Source organism: Salarias fasciatus, chromosome 13 (genome assembly GCF_902148845.1).
Source record: "Salarias fasciatus chromosome 13, fSalaFa1.1, whole genome shotgun sequence".
NCBI lineage: Eukaryota > Metazoa > Chordata > Actinopteri > Blenniiformes > Blenniidae > Salarias > Salarias fasciatus.
The window spans coordinates 29,648,011-29,668,674 of record NC_043757.1 but is presented as its reverse complement, the minus strand read 5'-3'; the positions used below and the strand labels follow the sequence as shown (position 1 = coordinate 29,668,674).

General features: G+C 46.2%; 1 protein-coding gene across 1 annotated transcript in view; it reads left to right on the top strand.

The window, feature by feature from the left end:
• The window catches only part of hnrnpll (heterogeneous nuclear ribonucleoprotein L like), a 59,366-nt gene that overhangs the window by 21,566 nt on the left and 17,136 nt on the right, over positions 1-20,664 (top strand). Inside the window, exons 3-7 of the mRNA XM_030107313.1 lie at positions 3,095-3,204; positions 3,287-3,414; positions 6,202-6,287; positions 8,238-8,334; positions 12,515-12,587. Coding sequence (XP_029963173.1) covers positions 3,095-3,204; positions 3,287-3,414; positions 6,202-6,287; positions 8,238-8,334; positions 12,515-12,587 — 494 coding nt within the window. The remainder of the gene's footprint in view (positions 1-3,094; positions 3,205-3,286; positions 3,415-6,201; positions 6,288-8,237; positions 8,335-12,514; positions 12,588-20,664) is intronic.

Below are 20,664 nucleotides of genomic sequence, written 5' to 3'. Positions count from 1 at the left end.
TGTTTATATGCAATTTTTGGGGTATCCAATTCTTTTTTTGGGTTTGAACAAGTTTTTTCTTTGATTGAAAACTTTTTTTTTTTGATTGAAGTGAAGTTTTTTCTGATTGAAAACATGTTTTGCGATTGGAGCAACTTTTTTTTTTTTTGAAAAATACAGACACAAATTTACCTCCATAAGTATTTTGGTTGCACTGACACCACTATTGGGTATCAGGTACTCGTACTTGTGGAAAAAGATTCCTGATACATCCCGGAGAGAATTACGTGAGATCATGCATCAGCAACCTCAGCAGCTGGTCGGCAAGAGAGCACTAGCAATGTGCACTCTTCAGACAAAAAAAATCAAGAGGAGGAGAAACATGGTTGATACAACTATCTGATAATATCTAATGATAAAAAAATAATAGTTACTTTTATATTAATATATTACAATACATTGTTAATCATTATCAAATAATTAACAATCTAAATTGGCACCTGGCTCTGTTCAACACCCGCTCCCTCACCTGGACAATAATGTGGACTTCCTCTGTTTAACTGAAACATGGTGCAAACCACTGGACTTCTCACTCAACAAGCAACGCCTGCAGGACACACTGACCAGAGGGACCAGGTGGAGGTGCTTCTTCAAGCCTTCTCCATCCCAGCTGCTTCCCCATTTGAACATGTGGTCTAGAAGCTCCCTGGCCCCGCCTCTCTGGTCACTGCTGTTTTTTACCGCTCGCCATGTCTCCATCCATCCTCCTCCTCGGTCATTTCAACATTCACACCGAATGTCTGGATATTCTGGACTGTTCACAAATTCCCTACACAGAGCTGACGACTCATCCTGGACCTGGTCTGCTCCACTGGCCTCCAGATATCTCGGCCGTCCACCCAGAACCGAGGACTTTTCCTGGACCCCGGACCTCACAGCTGCTCAACCTTTTTCTTCGTTTTCTCCCATTTCAGGGGGAGCAGGAGCTCAGTGCTCCCCATTCATCGCTGTCATGGAAACACATACCTGGACCAGGCGCCAGCCTCCTCTGGTGAAACGTGAAGATAACACGGAAGTGCAGAGAAGCTGTAATTCCGGGGAAATTCCAGCAGGGGGTGATGATGTTGGTTTCAAAAAGAGCCGTGATCTCATTTGAATTTGTTCAACAATGCAGATTTTCAGCGTGTAAATGAACATATAGAGCGCCCGGTTTCAGAACATGTTCTGGTCTCTGTCACTAGCTTCTGCAACCAAGTCGTCTGTACCAGACTCTGATTTTTACCAATCATCTGTTGATTTTATTGAGTTAAAGTTTAGCATAAATCGCCCTATCACAGCGCCTCCTCTGTCCACGTGATGCGGTCATGTGGCAGGCTGGACCAATCACATTACATCTGGTTTCAAATGTTCAATTTGGAGACGTCCTGCTCAGATCAACAAAACGGTATTTCAGAACGCTATGGGGGACGCCACGTGAGTTTCATCCACCTTTATTAAAGCTCGGGTTGGCGATTTGAATGAGATACATTTTTTTAAATACTGGTTAAAATGATCTTTATGACCCGATGGGAAACAATTCATAGCGTGTTCTTAAAGTAGTTTGGAAAACATCCGCTATCTACAGCAGGAGTAAAACGGGAAAAACAGCAACCAATCGTCTTGACGGGACACCTTTTTTTAAACCAATCAAATCCCTTCGCCGTTCGACCTGCCCCCTGCGCGTACATGTCAATGGCGTAGAAGGACGGAGCGTCGTTGCAGAATGGCGGAGAAGAATGTTTGGGGCTTTACTTACCGGTGAGTGTGCCATACCTTGGCATAGTGCAAATAAAGAAAAACGAAGAAACGAAGCGCTGAGGACAGGTTACGCCAGGGACGCACTGGACGCGGAAGTGCTGCGCCTCTCTCTGCGTCTCCGCTCCCAGCGGAGCTCCTCCAATGGGGTGGGAGCTGGGCGGAGCCTTGGGAGATGCTACATTCGTGCTACATGCTAGTTTTCCAAGATCGCCAACCCTAGCTTTAACAGTCAAGAACGTGCACCCTGGACTCTGCACCCTGGACTCATCACTCCACCCTCCTCCACCTCCCCGCTGCCTTCACCACATCATCACTCCACCCTCCTCCACCTCCCCGCTGCCTTCACCACATCATCACTCCACCCTCCTCCACCTCCCCGCTGCCTTCACCACATCATCACTCCACCCTCCTCCACCTCCCCGCTGCCTTCACCACATCATCACTCCACCCTCCTCCACCTCCCCGCTGCCTTCACCACATCATCACTCCACCCTCCTCCACCTCCCCGCTGCCTTCGCCGCTGCTTGGACTTCGCCTTTGACGTCCGGAACCCAAATATTCTCAGGATTGCCAGGGAGAGCACCATCGAGTACCACCAACTGATGAACACCATCTGGCGAACAGCAACTGGCAAACCACTGTCGTTATTTTCTGAAGCCACTAGATGTGCTATCTGTTCAAGAAATGCTTGAAACTCGACTTCATTGTCAGTCCATCTAGTGGCTTCAGAAAATAAAGATAGTGTTTCATGAGGCCTCATTTACCCATCATTAGCTGTCGGAGCACATATCGGTGTTTAGATATGTAGTCTGGTTTGTGATATTCTGTTTCTGGTTGAATAGCATTTTATGTAAATAACATATATACAGTATTGTATATTGTATTTTGTTCATTCTTCAATAAATGTTCAGCATTAAAAAAAAAATGTTTCTCATTCTGACCATGCACTCGATTATCTCCTCACAGCATGATCCTCTGAAGAGATCACACCTGTTCTCATGGGACACTACCCCTTGACTTTTTAGGGTGTCCCCTCATTAGCGAGTTTACTGTACCTCTTTTATGGGAGGCTTCAAACGGGACTCAATGTTTACTAGGGCTGCCACAACGTCGACTATTACAGTCAGTCATGGCTGAGTTAATAACATTGTTTATCTTGTTGTTTTTTGAAGATTTGTTTTTTTGTTAAAGCTGGCGTGCACCTTCCACTCTCTTCTGCCTTTCTCAGCACAGAATTAGAGCCTGCATGTTCAGGCCTGAAACTCATGTGCTGTTGAAGTGGTTGCAGCAGTGAACAGTTGTGTATTTCTCATTTCAGTTATGTCATGATGATGCCATTCAAGCGTCAGGCGCTGGTGGAGTTTTCTGCAGTGGAGAGTGCTGATCGTTGTGTGTCCAGTGGAGCCAAGGAGCCCGTTTACATTGCAGGTTTGACTCACAGCCTTCACACTTTGAAGACTAATGTGGTTCTTTTAAGTAATAAATGCTGTTATTCATAATGCTGTGTCAGGGCAACAGGCATACTTCAATTACTCCACATCCAAAAGAATCACCCGGCCAACCAACGCCGACAACCCCAACAGTGGCAACAAGGTCCTCCTGCTGTCCATTCAGAACCCCCTCTACCCCATCACCACGGTAAATATACCATCTACCCATCACCACAGTAAATATACCATCTACCATCACCACGGTAAATATACCATCTACCATCACCACGGTAAATATACCATCTACCATCACCACAGTAAATATACCATCTACCATCACCACGGTAAATATACCATCTACCATCACCACAGTAAATATACCATCTACCATCACCACGGTAAATATACCATCTACCCATCACCACGGTAAATATACCATCTACCATCACCACAGTAAATATACCATCTACCATCACCACGGTAAATATACCATCTACCCATCACCACAGTAAATATACCATCTACCATCACCACGGTAAATATACCATCTACCCATCACCTCAGGAAATATACCATCTACCCATCACCACAGTAAATATACCATCTACCCATCACCACAGTAAATATACCATCTACCCATCACCACGGTAAATATACCATCTACCCATCACCACGGTAAATATACCATCTACCATCACCACAGTAAATATACCATCTACCATCACCACGGTAAATATACCATCTACCCATCACCACGGTAAATATACCATCTACCCATCACCACGGTAAATATACCATCTACCATCACCTCAGGAAATATACCATCTACCCATCACCATAGTAAATATACCATCTACCATCACCTCAGTAAATATACCATCTACCATCACCACGGTAAATATACCATCTACCCATCACCTCAGGAAATATACCATCTACCCATCACCACAGTAAATATACCATCTACCCATCACCACAGTAAATATACCATCTACCCATCACCACGGTAAATATACCATCTACCCATCACCACGGTAAATATACCATCTACCATCACCACAGTAAATATACCATCTACCATCACCACGGTAAATATACCATCTACCCATCACCACGGTAAATATACCATCTACCCATCACCACGGTAAATATACCATCTACCCATCACCTCAGGAAATATACCATCTACCCATCACCACAGTAAATATACCATCTACCATCACCACGGTAAATATACCATCTACCCATCACCACAGTAAATATACCATCTACCCATCACCACGGTAAATATACCATCTACCATCACCACAGTAAATATACCATCTACCCATCACCACGGTAAATATACCATCTACCCATCACCACGGTAAATATACCATCTACCCATCACCACGGTAAATATACCATCTACCATCACCACAGTAAATATACCATCTACCCATCACCACGGTAAATATACCATCTACCCATCACCACGGTAAATATACCATCTACCATCACCACAGTAAATATACCATCTACCCATCACCACGGTAAATATACCATCTACCATTACCACGGTAAATATACCATCTACCCATCACCACAGTAAATATACCATCTACCCATCACCACAGTAAATATACCATCTACCCATCACCACGGTAAATATACCATCTACCATTACCACGGTAAATATACCATCTACCATCACCACAGTAAATATACCATCTACCCATTACCACGGTAAATATACCATCTACCCATTACCACGGTAAATATACCATCTACCCATCACCATGGTAAATATACCATCTACCATCACCTCAGGAAATATACCATCTACTAGGGATGGGACGAGATCTCGTGTCACAAGATCTCGTGAGATCTTGCGAGATTGAGTAGGTTTATATGCAGGCAATAACTCATTATTAACTGGAATATTGACGGAATAATACATTACATGGCGCACAGCCATATAAACACGTGCAAAACCCTGAATATGCTCATATTCATATTTAAAAACCCAGTCGAAAGGGACATGAAATACTGTTCTGCCATGTTCTATCCGCAAGGAATCTTGGTCTTTTGAGTCCACAAACTACTTGTGACACAGTTTAATTGCTACAACGTAAATAAAATGTGCAGAAACGATCGTTCAGTTCTTCTCTTTTATAGAAGAAATGGTGCATCGCATCAATGAACATTTTACCACGTCTTGCCGGCTCACACTCTTTTTCTGACGACATGCAGAGAGAGCCTGCAGCGGCTGCAGCGCCCTTCTTCGTGTCTGTGTAAAATACGGTTGAACATGCAAACAGCACACCTAGTGGCATGAAGTGCAAATGCAGTCATGGCGTCGTCTGTGCGCCGAGGTTTGAATGGGAATAGGCGAACGAGGCGGCCGCCTCGGGCGCAGTGTAAGGTCTGCAGCCAGACTGTCTTGTATAAGGGGCGCCCCGACGCTCCATGTTCCGTGTGAGCACTGCCGCAACCCCCCCCCCGTCTCGTCTCGTCTTGTCTCGATCTCGTGGACTCAATCTCGTGAGACATCTCGTCTCGTGGAATTTGTGTCTCGTCCCACCCCTACCATCTACCCATCACCACAAGAAATATACCATCTACCCATCACCAAGGTAATTATGCTCTGTACCTATCAATACAGCAAATATACACTACCTATCACCAGAGTAAGTATAAGCTCTGTCCCTCAGTACTGTGAATATACTCTCTCCCCATCACCACAGTGAGTATACTGTCTACCACGTCCACCATGTCCTGGAGTATCCTTGTGTAAAAGCAGCCACACACTTAGGTTGGGACAGTGGACAAATCAATGGGATTAAACAGGAGGACGGAGCAGTAGCGTCTCTGTTTTCATTGTAAACCTAATTTAAGCACAGTAGCGTTACAATGGTATTTCCAATTTAGATTCTTCATTTCCAGCAATACCAGAGATCCCAAAGCATGCGTTGGATGGTGAATGTATCTTTTGTTTTTCTTGTGTTTGGTGCAGGATGTTCTGTACACGGTGTGTAATCCTATCGGCAGTGTGCTGAGGATTGTCATCTTCAAACGAAATGGGATCCAGGCCATGGTGGAGTATCCTTACTGAATGAGCGAGGAAGCCGAGTGATGCCAACACGTGTGTCATTTCACTCCTTCTTTATCATCCATTGTTCAACGTGTTGCACAGCTGTTGTTTAAGATACTGGCCTCCATTTTTGTTGACCAAAGAAGAAAGGAGAGCCGGCGTGACTGGGTTTAACATAGCCGACGGTAATCATGACCGATCAAATGAACGCTTCTCCTTGGCTTTAAATACGCCGCTTGCCAAACACAATGCAATTTCATCTCGCCATCACTGTGGATCAAGACAGCAGAAGCTGAGGAGAGCCAGGAAAACAAACACATTGTTAGCTTATTATTGGTTAACCTTCATGTTCAGGCCACAACACCTTTGAAAAAATAACCAGCTTTTGTTGAACATGTCGCCCAGCTCCCTCTGTACGACCTCAGATAAGAGGTGAGGACCTGCTGGATTTCAGCACATAGTGAAAGCAGGCCACACACATAAAGATTTTGAAAATCTTAAGCGATTATTTATCTCTTTAAGAGCCCACACACAAAGATAAAAAATCTGGCATTGATCAGTTTTGGTCACAGCGCACACACACCGATTCTCTCACTGCCGGTCGAGAATCTCGTCCTCAGAGACAAAAACCTCAAGTGATCAAACGTGATCGTAAGCGGCGACGGCGAAACGAGTCAGAAGTGACAGCAACACAGCACAGCAGCAGGAAGACGATGTTCTGAGGTTCTGGACAGAGACTGGATAAACAGGCTGGAGGTGGAGGAGCGAGTCATGAGGAATGACATGTTTTCACCATCAAAGTGATTATTAACAGATCAATTTCCAAATTTTATTCAAGTTTGTTACAAAGCATATTCAGTAGGACTAAAGCCATTTATGTATTTTATGTGTTTTGGCCAATAGAAGGTCTCAAATCAGTTATTCCACTCAGCAGCTGGTTAACATGTGGAACAATGTGAAGTGAGCTGTTATAAGATGGATAGAAGGGGAACATAAACAGAGCGGAAGGTTTATCCAGCTGGCTCCATATTGTTCTTTACATACGTTTTACCAGTGAATAAAGACTCTACTGGATCTGGTGTGCCCGTTCCCCTCATGAGAATATCTAAAAGTGGGACAGAAGTTCAGCATCTTTTCCACTTATACTGTATTTGGATTGTAAAACGGGCATTTTTAAAACATCCCTGCACCCTGTGTCATGGCTGCACATGTGACATTTATTTAGAATAAAATAGATCGGAACCACAGATCATTGGAAATCTGGGGAAAATCCAGTAAATAATTATACTTTATAACGAAGGAGAACTTCTTTACTCCATCCACTTTCATGCTCTGGTCCTGGCAGTGCGTCTCCGGCACTGCAGAGAAACGATCGACGTGGCGTCCAGTATATTATTTTCTGTGATCACTGTGTCGAGGTGTACTATATCTATGGCCAGTCAGCTGAGAAGCTGCTTCTTGATTGTCCACATTTCGTTCCATGTAGCAGTTCTCGGCTTGATCTCTCGAAACGCTCAGTTTCCACCACACGAAGACTTGTTGTTGGAAATATTGAACAAGTTCAACATTTACGATCATCGACTCCGACCCGTTTTGGAGCCGATTGTCAGAAGTAATTCTCTCTTCACACCACAGACATCAGGATACTCTTCCAGGAGAATCATTCAAGAGCACAGATAATTGGCCGTTGTCCTTGCGAGGTCGGACGGAGGCAGAATCGGGACAAAACCAGCCTGATTCTCTTTGTGTGTCCTGCTTAAGCAGAGGACAGGATTCCCTCAGAGGGAGGGGCCTGTGGGTCCACTGGCATCATGCCTGGGGCTTTTCACCCGGGCGCCCTGCCGCCACGCCGCTCGCAGGCTCACAAGCATGCCGTCCCCCCGTTTCCCTGTCACTTCTGTCCCTTGTGTAGTGCTGATGGGTGCATTGCATTCTTTCCTGAACCACTGGTTCCTCAGGTTCGAGTCAGTTCAGTGTGCTCAGAAGGCCAAAGCAGCTCTGAATGGAGCCGACATCTACGCTGGCTGCTGTACGCTGAAGATTGAATATGCAAGGGTAAGAGGCTCGAGTCAGGCCGCATCCCAGAATATTGCAGCACACATCCAAACAGCAGGCTGCTTTCCTTTCAGCAGCTGCAAATGAGTGAATAAACTTTACTCTCAGTGCATGTTTTTTTTACCATAATTAAAGCACATTTGTTCACTTAAGCTCCCAAAACTTTATTGCTACAATACATGACTACAACCTGAAGATGTTCTGGAATAATTAGTTTTTTTTTCCCCAAAAAAATCACTGTTAATGAAGAAATGAATTAAGAATACAGGATATCATTAACATGACTTCATAAAGTCGCAGCCATCTTGTATGGATGAAGAAATGTGTTTTTCTAACCTGTCTAAAACTGCTGACAGCCGAGAGGCGGCCCAGTGTTCATGCCTGTCACTTATCAGCTGGGTTGGGGAGTGACGGATTACGTGTAACGGCGTTACGTAATTAGGATTAAAAAAAAAATGTAACTATAAGCCGTTACAGTAAAAAAAAAAAGTAATTCAGTTACAGGTATATCTGATTAAAAAACATGGACTGTTGAGCAGGATTACTTTTGAAAGTCAGACAGAATAATCCAGGATGCCAGTAGAGCTCCCCGCATTAACACCCTGGAGGTGGTGGACAAGTTCACCTTCCTGGGTTCCATCATCTCCAGCAGCCCTTCCCCAGACGCCGGACTGAACGGCCGTCTCGGCGAGGCGTGGACAGGAACGGGACGCTGTCCACCAACACTGTCTCCGCAGACTACTGGACATCACTCGGCAGGACTGTGTCTCCAACATGGACGTCCTGCCAGAGCAGGTGTCCAGCACGTCTTCCGTCCTGACCCAGAGACGCTTGTTGATGGCTCGGCCACGTCCCCCGAATGGACGACGGCCGCAAAACACTGACTGTCTGGGGAGCTGTGTCCAGCTCTCAGGGTCAAGGACGTCCGCAAGCGTGTCCTCAAGGCTGGAGGCTGCGACCCCTCCGACCTGGAGTCAGCCGCCTCCGACCGCTCCGCCTGGACTTCCACCCAGGATGTCCTCAGAACAGCAGAGGACAGAAGAGACACCTGCTGGGGGGACAGAGACTCTGAGACAGCGGAGACCTTTGACACGCCCCCCCCCCGCAGAGAGTTCATCTGCAGCGGCTGCAGCAGGATCTGCAGATCCCGTATCACTACAGCCACGCCCGGCGCTGCAGCTCCCCGACCGAAGACCCCGGTTCAAAACCCCCAGGACCTTCCAGATCCATGGAGCAACAAGTATCTGATAAAAACACGGATTACTGAGCGGGATTACTTTTGAAAATCAGACAGACAGATGGGATAATCCAGAATTACAATAGACATACGTGCTGTACACAGACACTGTGACACTTCACGGCACCAACCCCGACACCACCGTAGATGTATAACCAGAAGACGCTGTAGATCTATGAAGAACAGACCCTGCATCCACAGCCTCCCGCTCCGCTGCTGTATGAATGAACCAACCGCCGTTTCAACCGACATTGTCTTTGTCTTTATTTTTATGTTTGCTAGTAAAGAAAATGTAAAAGTAACTAAAAGTAATCTGGTACGTTATTTTTTATTGAACTAATTAGAGTAAGTTAATGATTACGTTATGATTACATTTGACAAGTGTCTTGTAATTGTACCTGATTACATTTTCAAAGTAATCCTCCCAACCCTGCTTATTAGTATGTCAGGTGTTTGCCGACATCTGTTAACTGCACCACATCAAATCATTTTGATTTTAAAATATAATCCTGCTAAGTTATGCTTGTTTTTATAAAAATACCTGTCATGTTATGACACATTGCCACAGGTCTGTTCAGGCATTTAGAGTTAACACATATTTTCCATGAGGTGTGACATTCTGGCTGTCATGGGGTGCAGCCATGGCCATACAGCGCACACATGTCCGTCTGACCAGACCCTGAGCAACCCATTTTACAACATTACATTTTTTTTGCTGTTGTTCATAGATTACCAGTTTTGCATCGTTGTGTGTTGATGAGAGATAGGTTGTAACGTCTTTTTAATATGGGGGAATTCAGAATTCCTCCAAGTTGTAATTCTCTTCACTTGGCTTCACACTGCACCAGTGTAACAGAGGAATTAAAGGGACTTAAGGCAACTTTTCAAAATTTACCTCAGTCTGCCTCGATAGGCGCTGCGGGTAACTGCAGCCACCAGCCAAGGCGGCACGGGAGCGCCACAAACATTTTACAGAATGTCCGTCTTCACAGCACTGCACCAGGGATGCTCCTGCTGTTTACTACGTCGCGGATTACTGCAGGACCACAGTGCATATTATGTGATTTTTGTAAGCATCCATTTTCACTCCCAAATGCAGCTGAAGTTCCCTCCATGAATCAAACGCATATCCGATATTTATTCGCGTGCCTGCCCGGCTTCGGTCATTTTTTAATTTTTTTTGACTCACGAGATAACGCTGATAATAGGGCTGCGTTAAACGATTACTTTTGTAATCGATTAATCTAGGAAATAGTTCTTCTATGCATTGATTAATCTAACGATTCATTTTTAAATCCGTGGCGGAGCTCCTCTCCGCCTCCGTGGTTATGCGGCGGGTCCCTGCGCGCTCCGCGGCCGGCACGGAGCGCGTCTCCGCCCGGGAGCAGAGATCCGGAGCTCTCCCGTCAGCCTCCGTGAGGCAGCTCCACTCGGCCCGTGGAAGCCGCCGCCTGCTTCAGGCGCCTCCATGGAGCAAGCCGCAGCGCGGCAGCTCCGGATCTCCGCTCCCGGGCGGAGACGCGCTCTGTGCCGGCCGCGGAGCGCGCGGGGACCCGCCGCATAACCACGGAGGCGCGTGAAGCAGGCCGCGGCTGCTGGAGCTCTCCCGTCGCCGCCGTGGAGCAGCTCCGGGCCGTTTACCCAATCGGCCCCAACTCAGCAGGGGGCGCTGCTGAGACTGGCGGCCTGTGAGTGCTTTGGGACGGGGGAGGGGCTCACGCAGCACCCGCTGCTTGCTGAGGACAGCGGAGACGTCCTGTCACGTCTCCAGAGCACCAGAAAAAGCCGCTAATTTTGTCGCTAGTTACTTTTGACAAAAAAAGTCGAAAAGAGGCTTTGGAAAGTCGCCAGATTTAGCGAGAAAGTCACCAAGTTGGCAACACTGCCCGCCCCTGATCCCAGCAGTGTTTGAGTCCGTGTCCACGGCGGCCATGTTCTTCCTGTTCGGCAACGCGCATACAGCGTCAATTTACGTCACATCCCCACGACTGCGCGGGAAATTCGGACCCCGAACAGCAACAAATTATTTGGCACACAGCCTGTATAAGGCAGCAGACAGATACGGGGATTGGCCTGTTATTTTAGGTTTGTAATGCTTCACGACCCATTAGCATTGAATAAAGTGGAAATGCATGTGTAGTTTTTCACAAATCTTGCCTTAAGTCCCTTTAAAGGTGCTGTAGGCAGGATTCCGCATCTCCGCCATCTTGCTTAGGGTTACCTAAGCAAGATGGCGATTTGACCCATCTAAGATGGCGATTTGAAACCCAGCACAGCCAATCCTGTCCTGTTTTCTCTGACATCACGCCCTTACAAGTTAAGCCCCTCCCACAAGAACGTGCGACGAACGCCCCTCGACCAATCACGGTTAGAGCCTCAGGGCTCTTCTGATTGGTCAAAGATACCTGGAGCTGTCGAGACTCCTTTTCAGCTCAGAACAGAGACAGATGGAAACGCTGCGCCCTGCAGTTATGCTACACTCCTAAAGGATTATCAATGGATACTCTAACATTTAATCCAAAGAAAACACAGAAAAATTAGCATTGACTAGCAAAATCCTGCCTACAGCAGCTTTAATTCCTCGTTAGGATTAAAAAATAGAACTTCATGAATGGAAGCTCCATTCCTCCATTTAGCTGTAGACTGTTAAAACAAATGATCAGTTTCTTTCCCTGCCAGGTCTGTTTGCTGTACTGACATGTTTGAATGTTCTATTTTGTGTGGATGATGTGATTTGAATCTTCTCACCGGATGATTCCACTCCTGGCAGCTGTTTCATCCTACAGGCGATTTTTCAGGCTCCTCCTGAAATCCCAGGACTTCCTCAGCCAACAGTGTTTCAGTCCTGCTCTCCTAGATCCTTTTATGAGTTTGGTGAATGTTAACGGAGTCGCCTCTCTCTCTCTCTCTCTCTCTCTCTCTTCCTCTCTCATCTGAAAACAGCCTACACGACTGAATGTGATCAAGAACGACAATGACAGCTGGGACTACACTAAGCCCTATCTGGTGAGACGAGGTAAGGCAGAAACACTGCTGTATGTCTATTCGTTTTGCTTAAAGTCGGTCTCTGAGAAAGTAAATGTTTGGGTTGCCACCATACGTCTTCATGTGTGAAGGTTCACATCCTCCTGCTGAATCTCAGGCTAGCTCCAGTTCAGAAAGGACTGCAGTGTTGACAGTGATTTGGACCAGTATGTCCACCTGGTCTGAGTGTCCACCTGTTGATTAGGAGTAAGGGCGTGACACCATGGACATCAAGACTGTCCCAAACTCAACCTGAGCACTCTCACACCAGCCAGTCACCAGCCTCTGACAAACCTGCACTTGGACTCGTGGGAGAGAGAACACAGAACGAGGAGTGGACGTCAGGCTGACTGCGCAGAGCAACTGTCTTCCATCTAAACCTTCACAGTCCAGCACCATGAGAAAGACCGTCAGTCCTCCTGACCGCCATGCAGCTGCTGCTTCAACACGCCTGCGAAGCCTCAAACCCAACTCTCCTGCAGAACTTCAACAGTAGTTCCTCCTTTTTAAACTGGATCGTGATTGGTCTGATGTGGGATCAGCTAAACTCTTTCAGGCTTCTGGATTCATTCAGTCTCTCTTAAACAATGATAAGCATCCTCTATATACTGGATACCTCAAATATATACTTTGACTTATGTTTGATGCAAAACGTTGTGTGACCTTGGCTGCACTGTGGTGAGATGAACTTCACTGCATTGATTTCAAACCTTTCTTCGTTCCACATGAAGTCGACTTGTCACAATATCTCAGTTTTGTTATATAGTGCAAACTTTTGGCAAGTATAACTGTTTAAAATGAAACGGCATTCAAAATTTACATTCAAAACCATTTTTGAGATAATATGCCTGATCTATTTCAAACAATACATTTTCAAACAATTTAAAATATATACATTGACAGTTTATTTTTTATATTGTATTTTATGCTGCGGTTCTGTTTGGTCTGGTGGTTTTGTGTGACTGCACCCCTGTAGCTGTGGATGGCCTGGATTACTACTGCAACAACACATCACCAGCAGGGTAAAACTAACCCTCTCACCACGTCTAACCAGCTCACGTTCCCTGTTAGGGGTGAACAATCCAACGCTTGGTGAATTCTGCTTCACGATGATAGGAAGAGCCGACATCGAAGGATCAAATAGCCACGTCGCTATGAACGCTTGGCCGCCACGAGCCGGTTCTCCCTGTGGGAACTTTTCTGACAAGCCTGGTAAACCAGCCCCCCCCACTCCTCATCCAGTTTGGATTTTGGAGCTGGGCTCAGTCTGGTCGGAGCCCATAGAAGGGGATTTCACTCGGTCGTGAAACATCCGAGCCAATCAGCATTGCCGTTTTTTGTTTACACATTTTTTTGGGCGAATTCCGGTGGCTAAACCGGAAGTGACGCCATCGCTGCGCGTAGCGGAGATGATGGACTTTAACTTTAACCATCGTCTGAAAGCTGCAATAAGTAATTTTATAGCCAAAACACCAGGTATTACAACAATCAAGCAAGAGCAAGAGTCTGGCCTGGTGAGGTTCTTACAGGAAAAGATGTTTTTGCGTGTCTTTGCATGTAGGGAAACTAGAGCTAAAGAGCTAATGCTAACCCTAAGAGAAGCTAACGCATTTTGATGAGGTATTTGTTTTGAATTACTGATTGGCTGAAGTGCGCTGTCGGTCAAAGGAGTAACCGACGCCCCCTGCAGGGAGTTTCTATGGGCTCCTGTCCAGACTGAGCTTAACTCCAAATCCAAACTGGATGAGGAGTGGGCGGGGCTGGTTTACCAGGCTATTTTCTGACACCTCCTGCTTAAAACGTGTTCTCCACTTCAGAAAGTGCTGCAGAACATATTAAGAAATATTTAATAAAATACTGATGTAAGAAATATATAGAATCCTACTTTTTTTCTCTCTTTTTTGGGGATGTTCAGGGTGATTCAATTCAATGATAATGTGATTTAGGACCTGTGGTGTGTCCCTGTGATAATGGACCTGTGGTTTGTCCCCATGATAATGGACCTGTGGTGTGTCCCTGTGATAATGGACCTGTGGTTTGTCCCCATGATAATGGACCTGTGGTGTGTCCCTGTGATTTAGGACCTGTGGATTGTCGTCTTCGCAATGGACCTGTAGTTTTTCTGGCTCTGGAGCTTGGAATGTAATGTTCTGCTACCTCGGTGCTTGTCTCACATCAGAGTCATCAAAGCATTTGTTGAGGACCATGGGAGGGGGGTCATGGTCCACAGAGCAGTGGGTTTGTTGAGGACCATGGGAGGGGGGTCATGGTCCACAGGGCAGTGGGTTTGTTGAGGACCATGCGAGGGGGGTCATGGTCCACAGGGCAGTGGGTTTGTTGAGGACCATGCGAGGGGGGTCATGGTCCACAGGGCAGTGGGTTTGTTGAGGACCATGCGAGGGGGGTCATGGTCCACAGGGCAGTGGGTTTGTTGAGGACCATGGGAGGGGGGTCATGGTCCACAGAGCAGTGGGTTTGTTGAGGACCATGGGAGGGGGGTCATGGTCCACAGGGCAGTGGGTTTGTTGAGGACCATGGGAGGGGGGTCATGGTCCACAGGGCAGTGGGTTTGTTGAGGACCATGGGAGGGGGGTCATGGTCCACAGGGCAGTGGGTTTGTTGCAGAGCACTGCTTTTATCTGCCAGTCTCTGGATCTTTCTCGCTCTGGAGCTGGTGAGCTCAGCGGTGAAGAGCCGGTCTCGCCGGGGTTCCTCTCAGCTGAGAGCCGGTGTTGCTCCTTCAGTCTTCAGGGTGGCTGTGGCTCAGTGGGGGAGCCGGCTTCTTCCCATCAATTAGGTTGTTGGTTTGATTCTCCATCCCCTGTCCATATGCCGAAGTGTCCTTGGGCGAGACACTGAACCCTGAACTGCTCCCAGTGGATGGACTGAGTGCCTTGCGTGGCGGCCGCCTCCGCTGGAGTGTGAGTGTGTGTGTGAATGGGTGAATGTGATCCTGCAGTGTAAAGCGCTGTGGCTCTGCGGTAGCAGGGCAGAACATTTACCATTCGACTCGGGGTCTACAGCAGCATCCAGAGCTGGTCTCTGTAGCTTCTCCGTCCTCTTCAGCCTTGGATCTGCACGTCACCCTGTCCAGCTCGTCCTTGGTCGACTAGCTTAGCCTTCATGTTGGCCTGGAGATGGATGAGGCTTTTTTTTTTTTTTTTGTCAGCTTCTTCAAAAATCCAACAGCTTCCTCTATTCTGCTGTTTATTGTGTAATTCTTGTTTAACCATGGCGAGTTGTTGGCTACTGTCCCATCTAAAGTCTTTGACCTCGCTCGGAGGCTGAGCAGGGGAGTGTCCTCCTCGTCTTCATCCACAGAGCTCCAGATAATCCGGGCTTCTCTCTGCCGTCCTGTCTGTCATATCTGCTTCAGTTAGTTCCTCATAATGGTGCGTTCCCACCGGACACGTTGCAAGCTTCACAGGCGTCACTGACGCCTCACAGTTGACGCGTGTAAAGTGTGGAATTCAACACGTGTTCATCTACACACGACGCTTGCAACGCTGGCGACGCGCGGCAGCTCATTGGCGGGAGTGGGAGGAGCTTCTGTGTCCTGTCTTCATGTTGACAATGGCGGATCCCATCGAGACACTGGCTTGGCTTTATTTAATAAAGAAAGCCAGAAAACGGCCTCGTCAGGCGCCTGTGCGACGTTTGTGGGTTCATCCCATCCTGCAGCGGCGTTCGCAATTTGGCGAATTTCACCATTTGCTCCAGGAGCTGCGTGAGGATGAGGTTCGCTTTCAGCGGGACTTCCGCCTCTCCCGGCCCGGTTTGACGACCTTCTGGCCCGCGTCAGCGCTCAGAATGCTCGTCTGTGATTGGATGACGCTCGGCGTTGACGCTTCCGAAGTTCAATTTTCCCAACTTAAGGCGTTGACGCCTGCAACGCGCGACGCGTGTGACGCGCGTCGCCAACGCTCGAAAAGCGCCTGACGAGCGTCAGGTCCGTTGAAGCTCGTCCACCATAGACTTTGAATGCAAAAGCTACGAACGTGACGCTTGCAACGCGTCCGGTGTGAACGCAGCGTAATATTTTCAGAGATTTCCTGGCAGTTTTCTTTACATGTTGGGGAGCTCTGAAGTAAAGCTGGATTGCTGTACCTCAACAAGGAGCCTCTGAAGTGTCTCTTTCTGAGTCTTGTTTTACTTTCATCTTCCTATTTTCTTATATATCATGCCTAAGATCAAGAGATTTGCAGTGCTGGTTTGTGGTCTATCCCTCCTTTTCTGTAGTTCTGTTGTGCGCCATGTTGGTTAATAGTTGATTATTGTCAGCTGTTTCTTGTTAACTCCAGTTTCTTGGTCTTTATTTTCTATTTGTTTCATCCCCGGTCGTGTCAGTGAAGTGTGTTCTTGAGCAGCCCTGATTAGCATTCCAGCCTCCTGGTTTTCACATGGGGTTTTGACCCTTGCCCGTCTTATCGCTGGTTTTTGGATCACCCACCCTTAGTGATGGTCAGGCTACCTGAGCCTCACCTGCCTGGACAAAGGGCAAACCCTGAAACCTTCAACGCTTGGGTCTGCTGTCCACATCATTTGGCAGATATGCTCATCCTTCACAAGTCAATGGTTTTTTTCAGTGTGAGAATGAGAACTGGCTCTTGGGAGAGAGCAGTGGTCTCTGAGGGGATTGACAAAGTGTCCTTTCCTTCTTTCTTTAGTAAGGTCAAGCACACGGCATCATGCGGCCAAGTTTACCATGCGAGTAAAATCAAATCCAATTACAGAGAACACATCTAAATTCTAAATCTGAAGCGTTCTTGTTTCACCTTTCAGAATTTAGGAGAAAACCTCCAATTGAAGGTCGATGCTGAATTTTGTGTGCCGATGTTGGAGTCAGTGTTTGAAATACCCTGCATACTTCAGAAGTATCTGAAGACCAAACTTCACAAGGACTCGTGTCTTATTGTACCTAAATACTTGCCAAATATTGTGATGTCAGTAAAAATGGGCATATTGTGACAGGGGCTGCTCACACACATGCATGACTACAAATGATTTTTTTCAATATTTTCATGAAAGTAGAATGAATCAGTGACTTCTCGAGACTGAAGTCATCATTTTCATCGTTGCGTGGTGCTGTGGATGCAGAAAGCATCATTTTTGATCATCACTACAAACTATGTATGACTATGGCTTAGAAAGAATCGCCTTTGTTATGATGTGGCTACTTCGCCTGTATGCCAATCAATTCATGACAAAAAAACATTTTCACACATTTTTCATTCAAAAAAACCTTTCAAATATAAAACTGAACTGCCGAAGTCACAACTTGCAGAGAGACTAAAGATTCTGATCCTGGCATTCAAATCCATCACGATAGGTACTGTGAGGTTTGTGACATTTTTGAAAATAGCCTGTTGAGGTTTTATTTCCCCACACAATCAGTGTGTGTTCGCCACATAATTTTCTAAATGTTTTGACATTCATGTAACATTTCGTATGAGTTCAGAAATGTTTTTTCAGGAAATAATTGATTCCAAGTTGAATTTTTTTTTTTTTTACATCTTTTTTCTGATATAAAGTCGTGATGAAAGTGTTTGTAATGGAGGTGCACTGCAATGAGACGTGAGACATCACTGAAGACTGAGAGAATGTGGAGTCAAAACTCTGGATTGTTTCTATGGAGAGCGTAGACGCCCTTCATTAGAGCCATATGAAATCCGTGTTAACGGAATCGCGGACGGAATCGTGGAAATGACCGATAAAAATGGAATTGGAAAAAAAACGCGGAATGTTGCGGAACTGGCTCTAATCTGGCCTGAAATTCATGCCGGGGGGACATGAAACATGAAAACACAACAACATGATGCTTCCTCCCCTCTCACACATTCCAAAAAGTTAGGAAAACTCTGCGCTAAGCGCTAAATACAGAGCAGAACAGTACACGGACTTTTATGCCTCAGGGGATAAGCGTTTGTAAATACTGTTAACGTACCGTGGACTGGACTCGCCAAGACACATGCGACGAGCACATAGCCTCCAAAATCCATGTGAGGAACAAGGAAAAACAGCATGCTTCCCAAAGCACAGCGGCTCTGCAAACGACCAGAACAGCAGGTTCCTCTTCAGCAGACGCAAGGCCATTGTTTGTTCGAGACTTTGTGGCTGTTTGCGCCAAGTCTGACATCGCTTTGCACAAGCTAAAGAAGCTACGACCGTTTCTAGTGAAACACTGCAGGCAGGCGCTTTCTCTTTCTCTTAAAAATTTAATAGAAAAGTATTTCTTTGTCGCAGCACTTTAAACATTAGATGGGCTGTTATATCCTATTAAATTGTGGATATTTATTCATTTCCACTTACCAGACACTTTTTTATGGTAAAAATGAGCATAAAAAGCAAAATACCAAATTCAGAAATATTAAAATTGAAAAAAAGGAATTTGGGAAAAAATAAAACGGAATTAGGGGAAAAAAAATAAACGGATTTCATATACCTCTACCATTCATGAGTCGCTCTGCAGCCTTGTGTTTCATTGCTGAGGCTGGATGAGCTCCACAGACGAGCTCACCCTCGCCATGCTTACTGCGTACTGAAGGAAATAAGAAAAGAGCATGATGTCCGTGGTGTTCTTTACTTTTCCAGTGCCGCTGGTTCATTTTCAGCCCTGAAAGACTCGTGTCATTTCAGTGTGCCTCCAGTGCAGCTTCTACCTACTTCACACTGTGCAGTATGTAAAGCTCGTTTCAGACTGTTGATTAAATGGATTTAACAGCGCGATGGTAGTGATGCTTTTACTATGATGACGATGTAATGCAGGTTGATGTTCTTTCCTGCTGGGAGAAAAAAGGGGAAGCTTGAGGCCTCACAGGTACTGTTTCATTCATATCCGTTCTCTTCTTCTTGTCTGTACTTCTGCCTGCTTTGTCCAGTCAAGTCAAATCTATTGCTATTATCACCGGGCAGCACTCAGAACTTTCAGTCACATTGTAAATTATTGCAATGTTGTCTTGTGCAAAATTTTCAGAAGTGTTGTCAAAAGGTGCAGTTTTATTCTGAAGGGCCTTTATGTTCTTTAAAAGATTGTTCTGGCAGAGCAGCTACCTCAGAGTCCAGAACCACCGTCACAGTTCCGCTTTCCTTAGCAGACATGCCAGCTGTGGACGTCTCATACTTGAATGCCACTTTCAAACCGAAACTTGCCGGTTTCTGGCCTTTCACAGGACAGTCCAGATTAGAATCTGCTCATCAGACAGCAGAGGCTCCTGGTCTCAGCAGGACAGCGGGGCCTGTGCTCACCTGCTCACTCACCTGTTCTCACTAAATGGAATTAAAATAAGTGCATTACCAGTGTGAGGAAGACTCTATGGTCACTTTGTAGTGTAACTCAGTGACAGCCTCAGTGAGCCCGTCGAGCTTCAGGGGCAGGAAGTGACTGATGAGGAGGCAGGTCAGGTCCTTCACATGTTTTGTTGTACAAGCTGCTTGCAGGCATTAAAGGTGCTGTAGGCAGGATTCCGTATCTCCGCCATCTTGCTTAGGTTTACCTAAGCAAGATGGCGATTTGACCCATCTAAGATGGCGATTTGAAACCCAGCACAGCCAATCCTGTCCTGTTTTCTCTGACATCACGCCCTTATGCAAGTTAAGCCCCTCCCACAAGAACGTGTGACGAACGCCCCTCGACCAATCACGGTTAGAGCCTCAGGGGCTCTTCTGATTGGTCAAAGATACCTGGAGCTGTCCAGATTCCTTTTCAGCTCAGAACAGAGACAGATGGAAGCGCTGCGCCCTCGCGGTAGAGCAGTGATGCTACACTCCTAAAGGATTATCAATGGATACTCTAACATTTAATCCAAACATTAGCATTGACTAGCAAAATCCTGCCTACAGCAGCTTTAACTCTGCTCCAAAAGAGTCATGAAAAATCTTATTGTGGCATAAAATCACTATTGGCATGAATTAATTAATGCATTAACACAATCATAATGTGTTCATTTGCCCGGCTCTCAGTTTTGTTTTGGGGTTTTTTTATTATTATAATTCAATGTGTACCTCGGGATGATGGGAAGAATACTTTTGAATTTTGAAAAAATTTGCAAACTCCTGACTTTGCGGCAGAC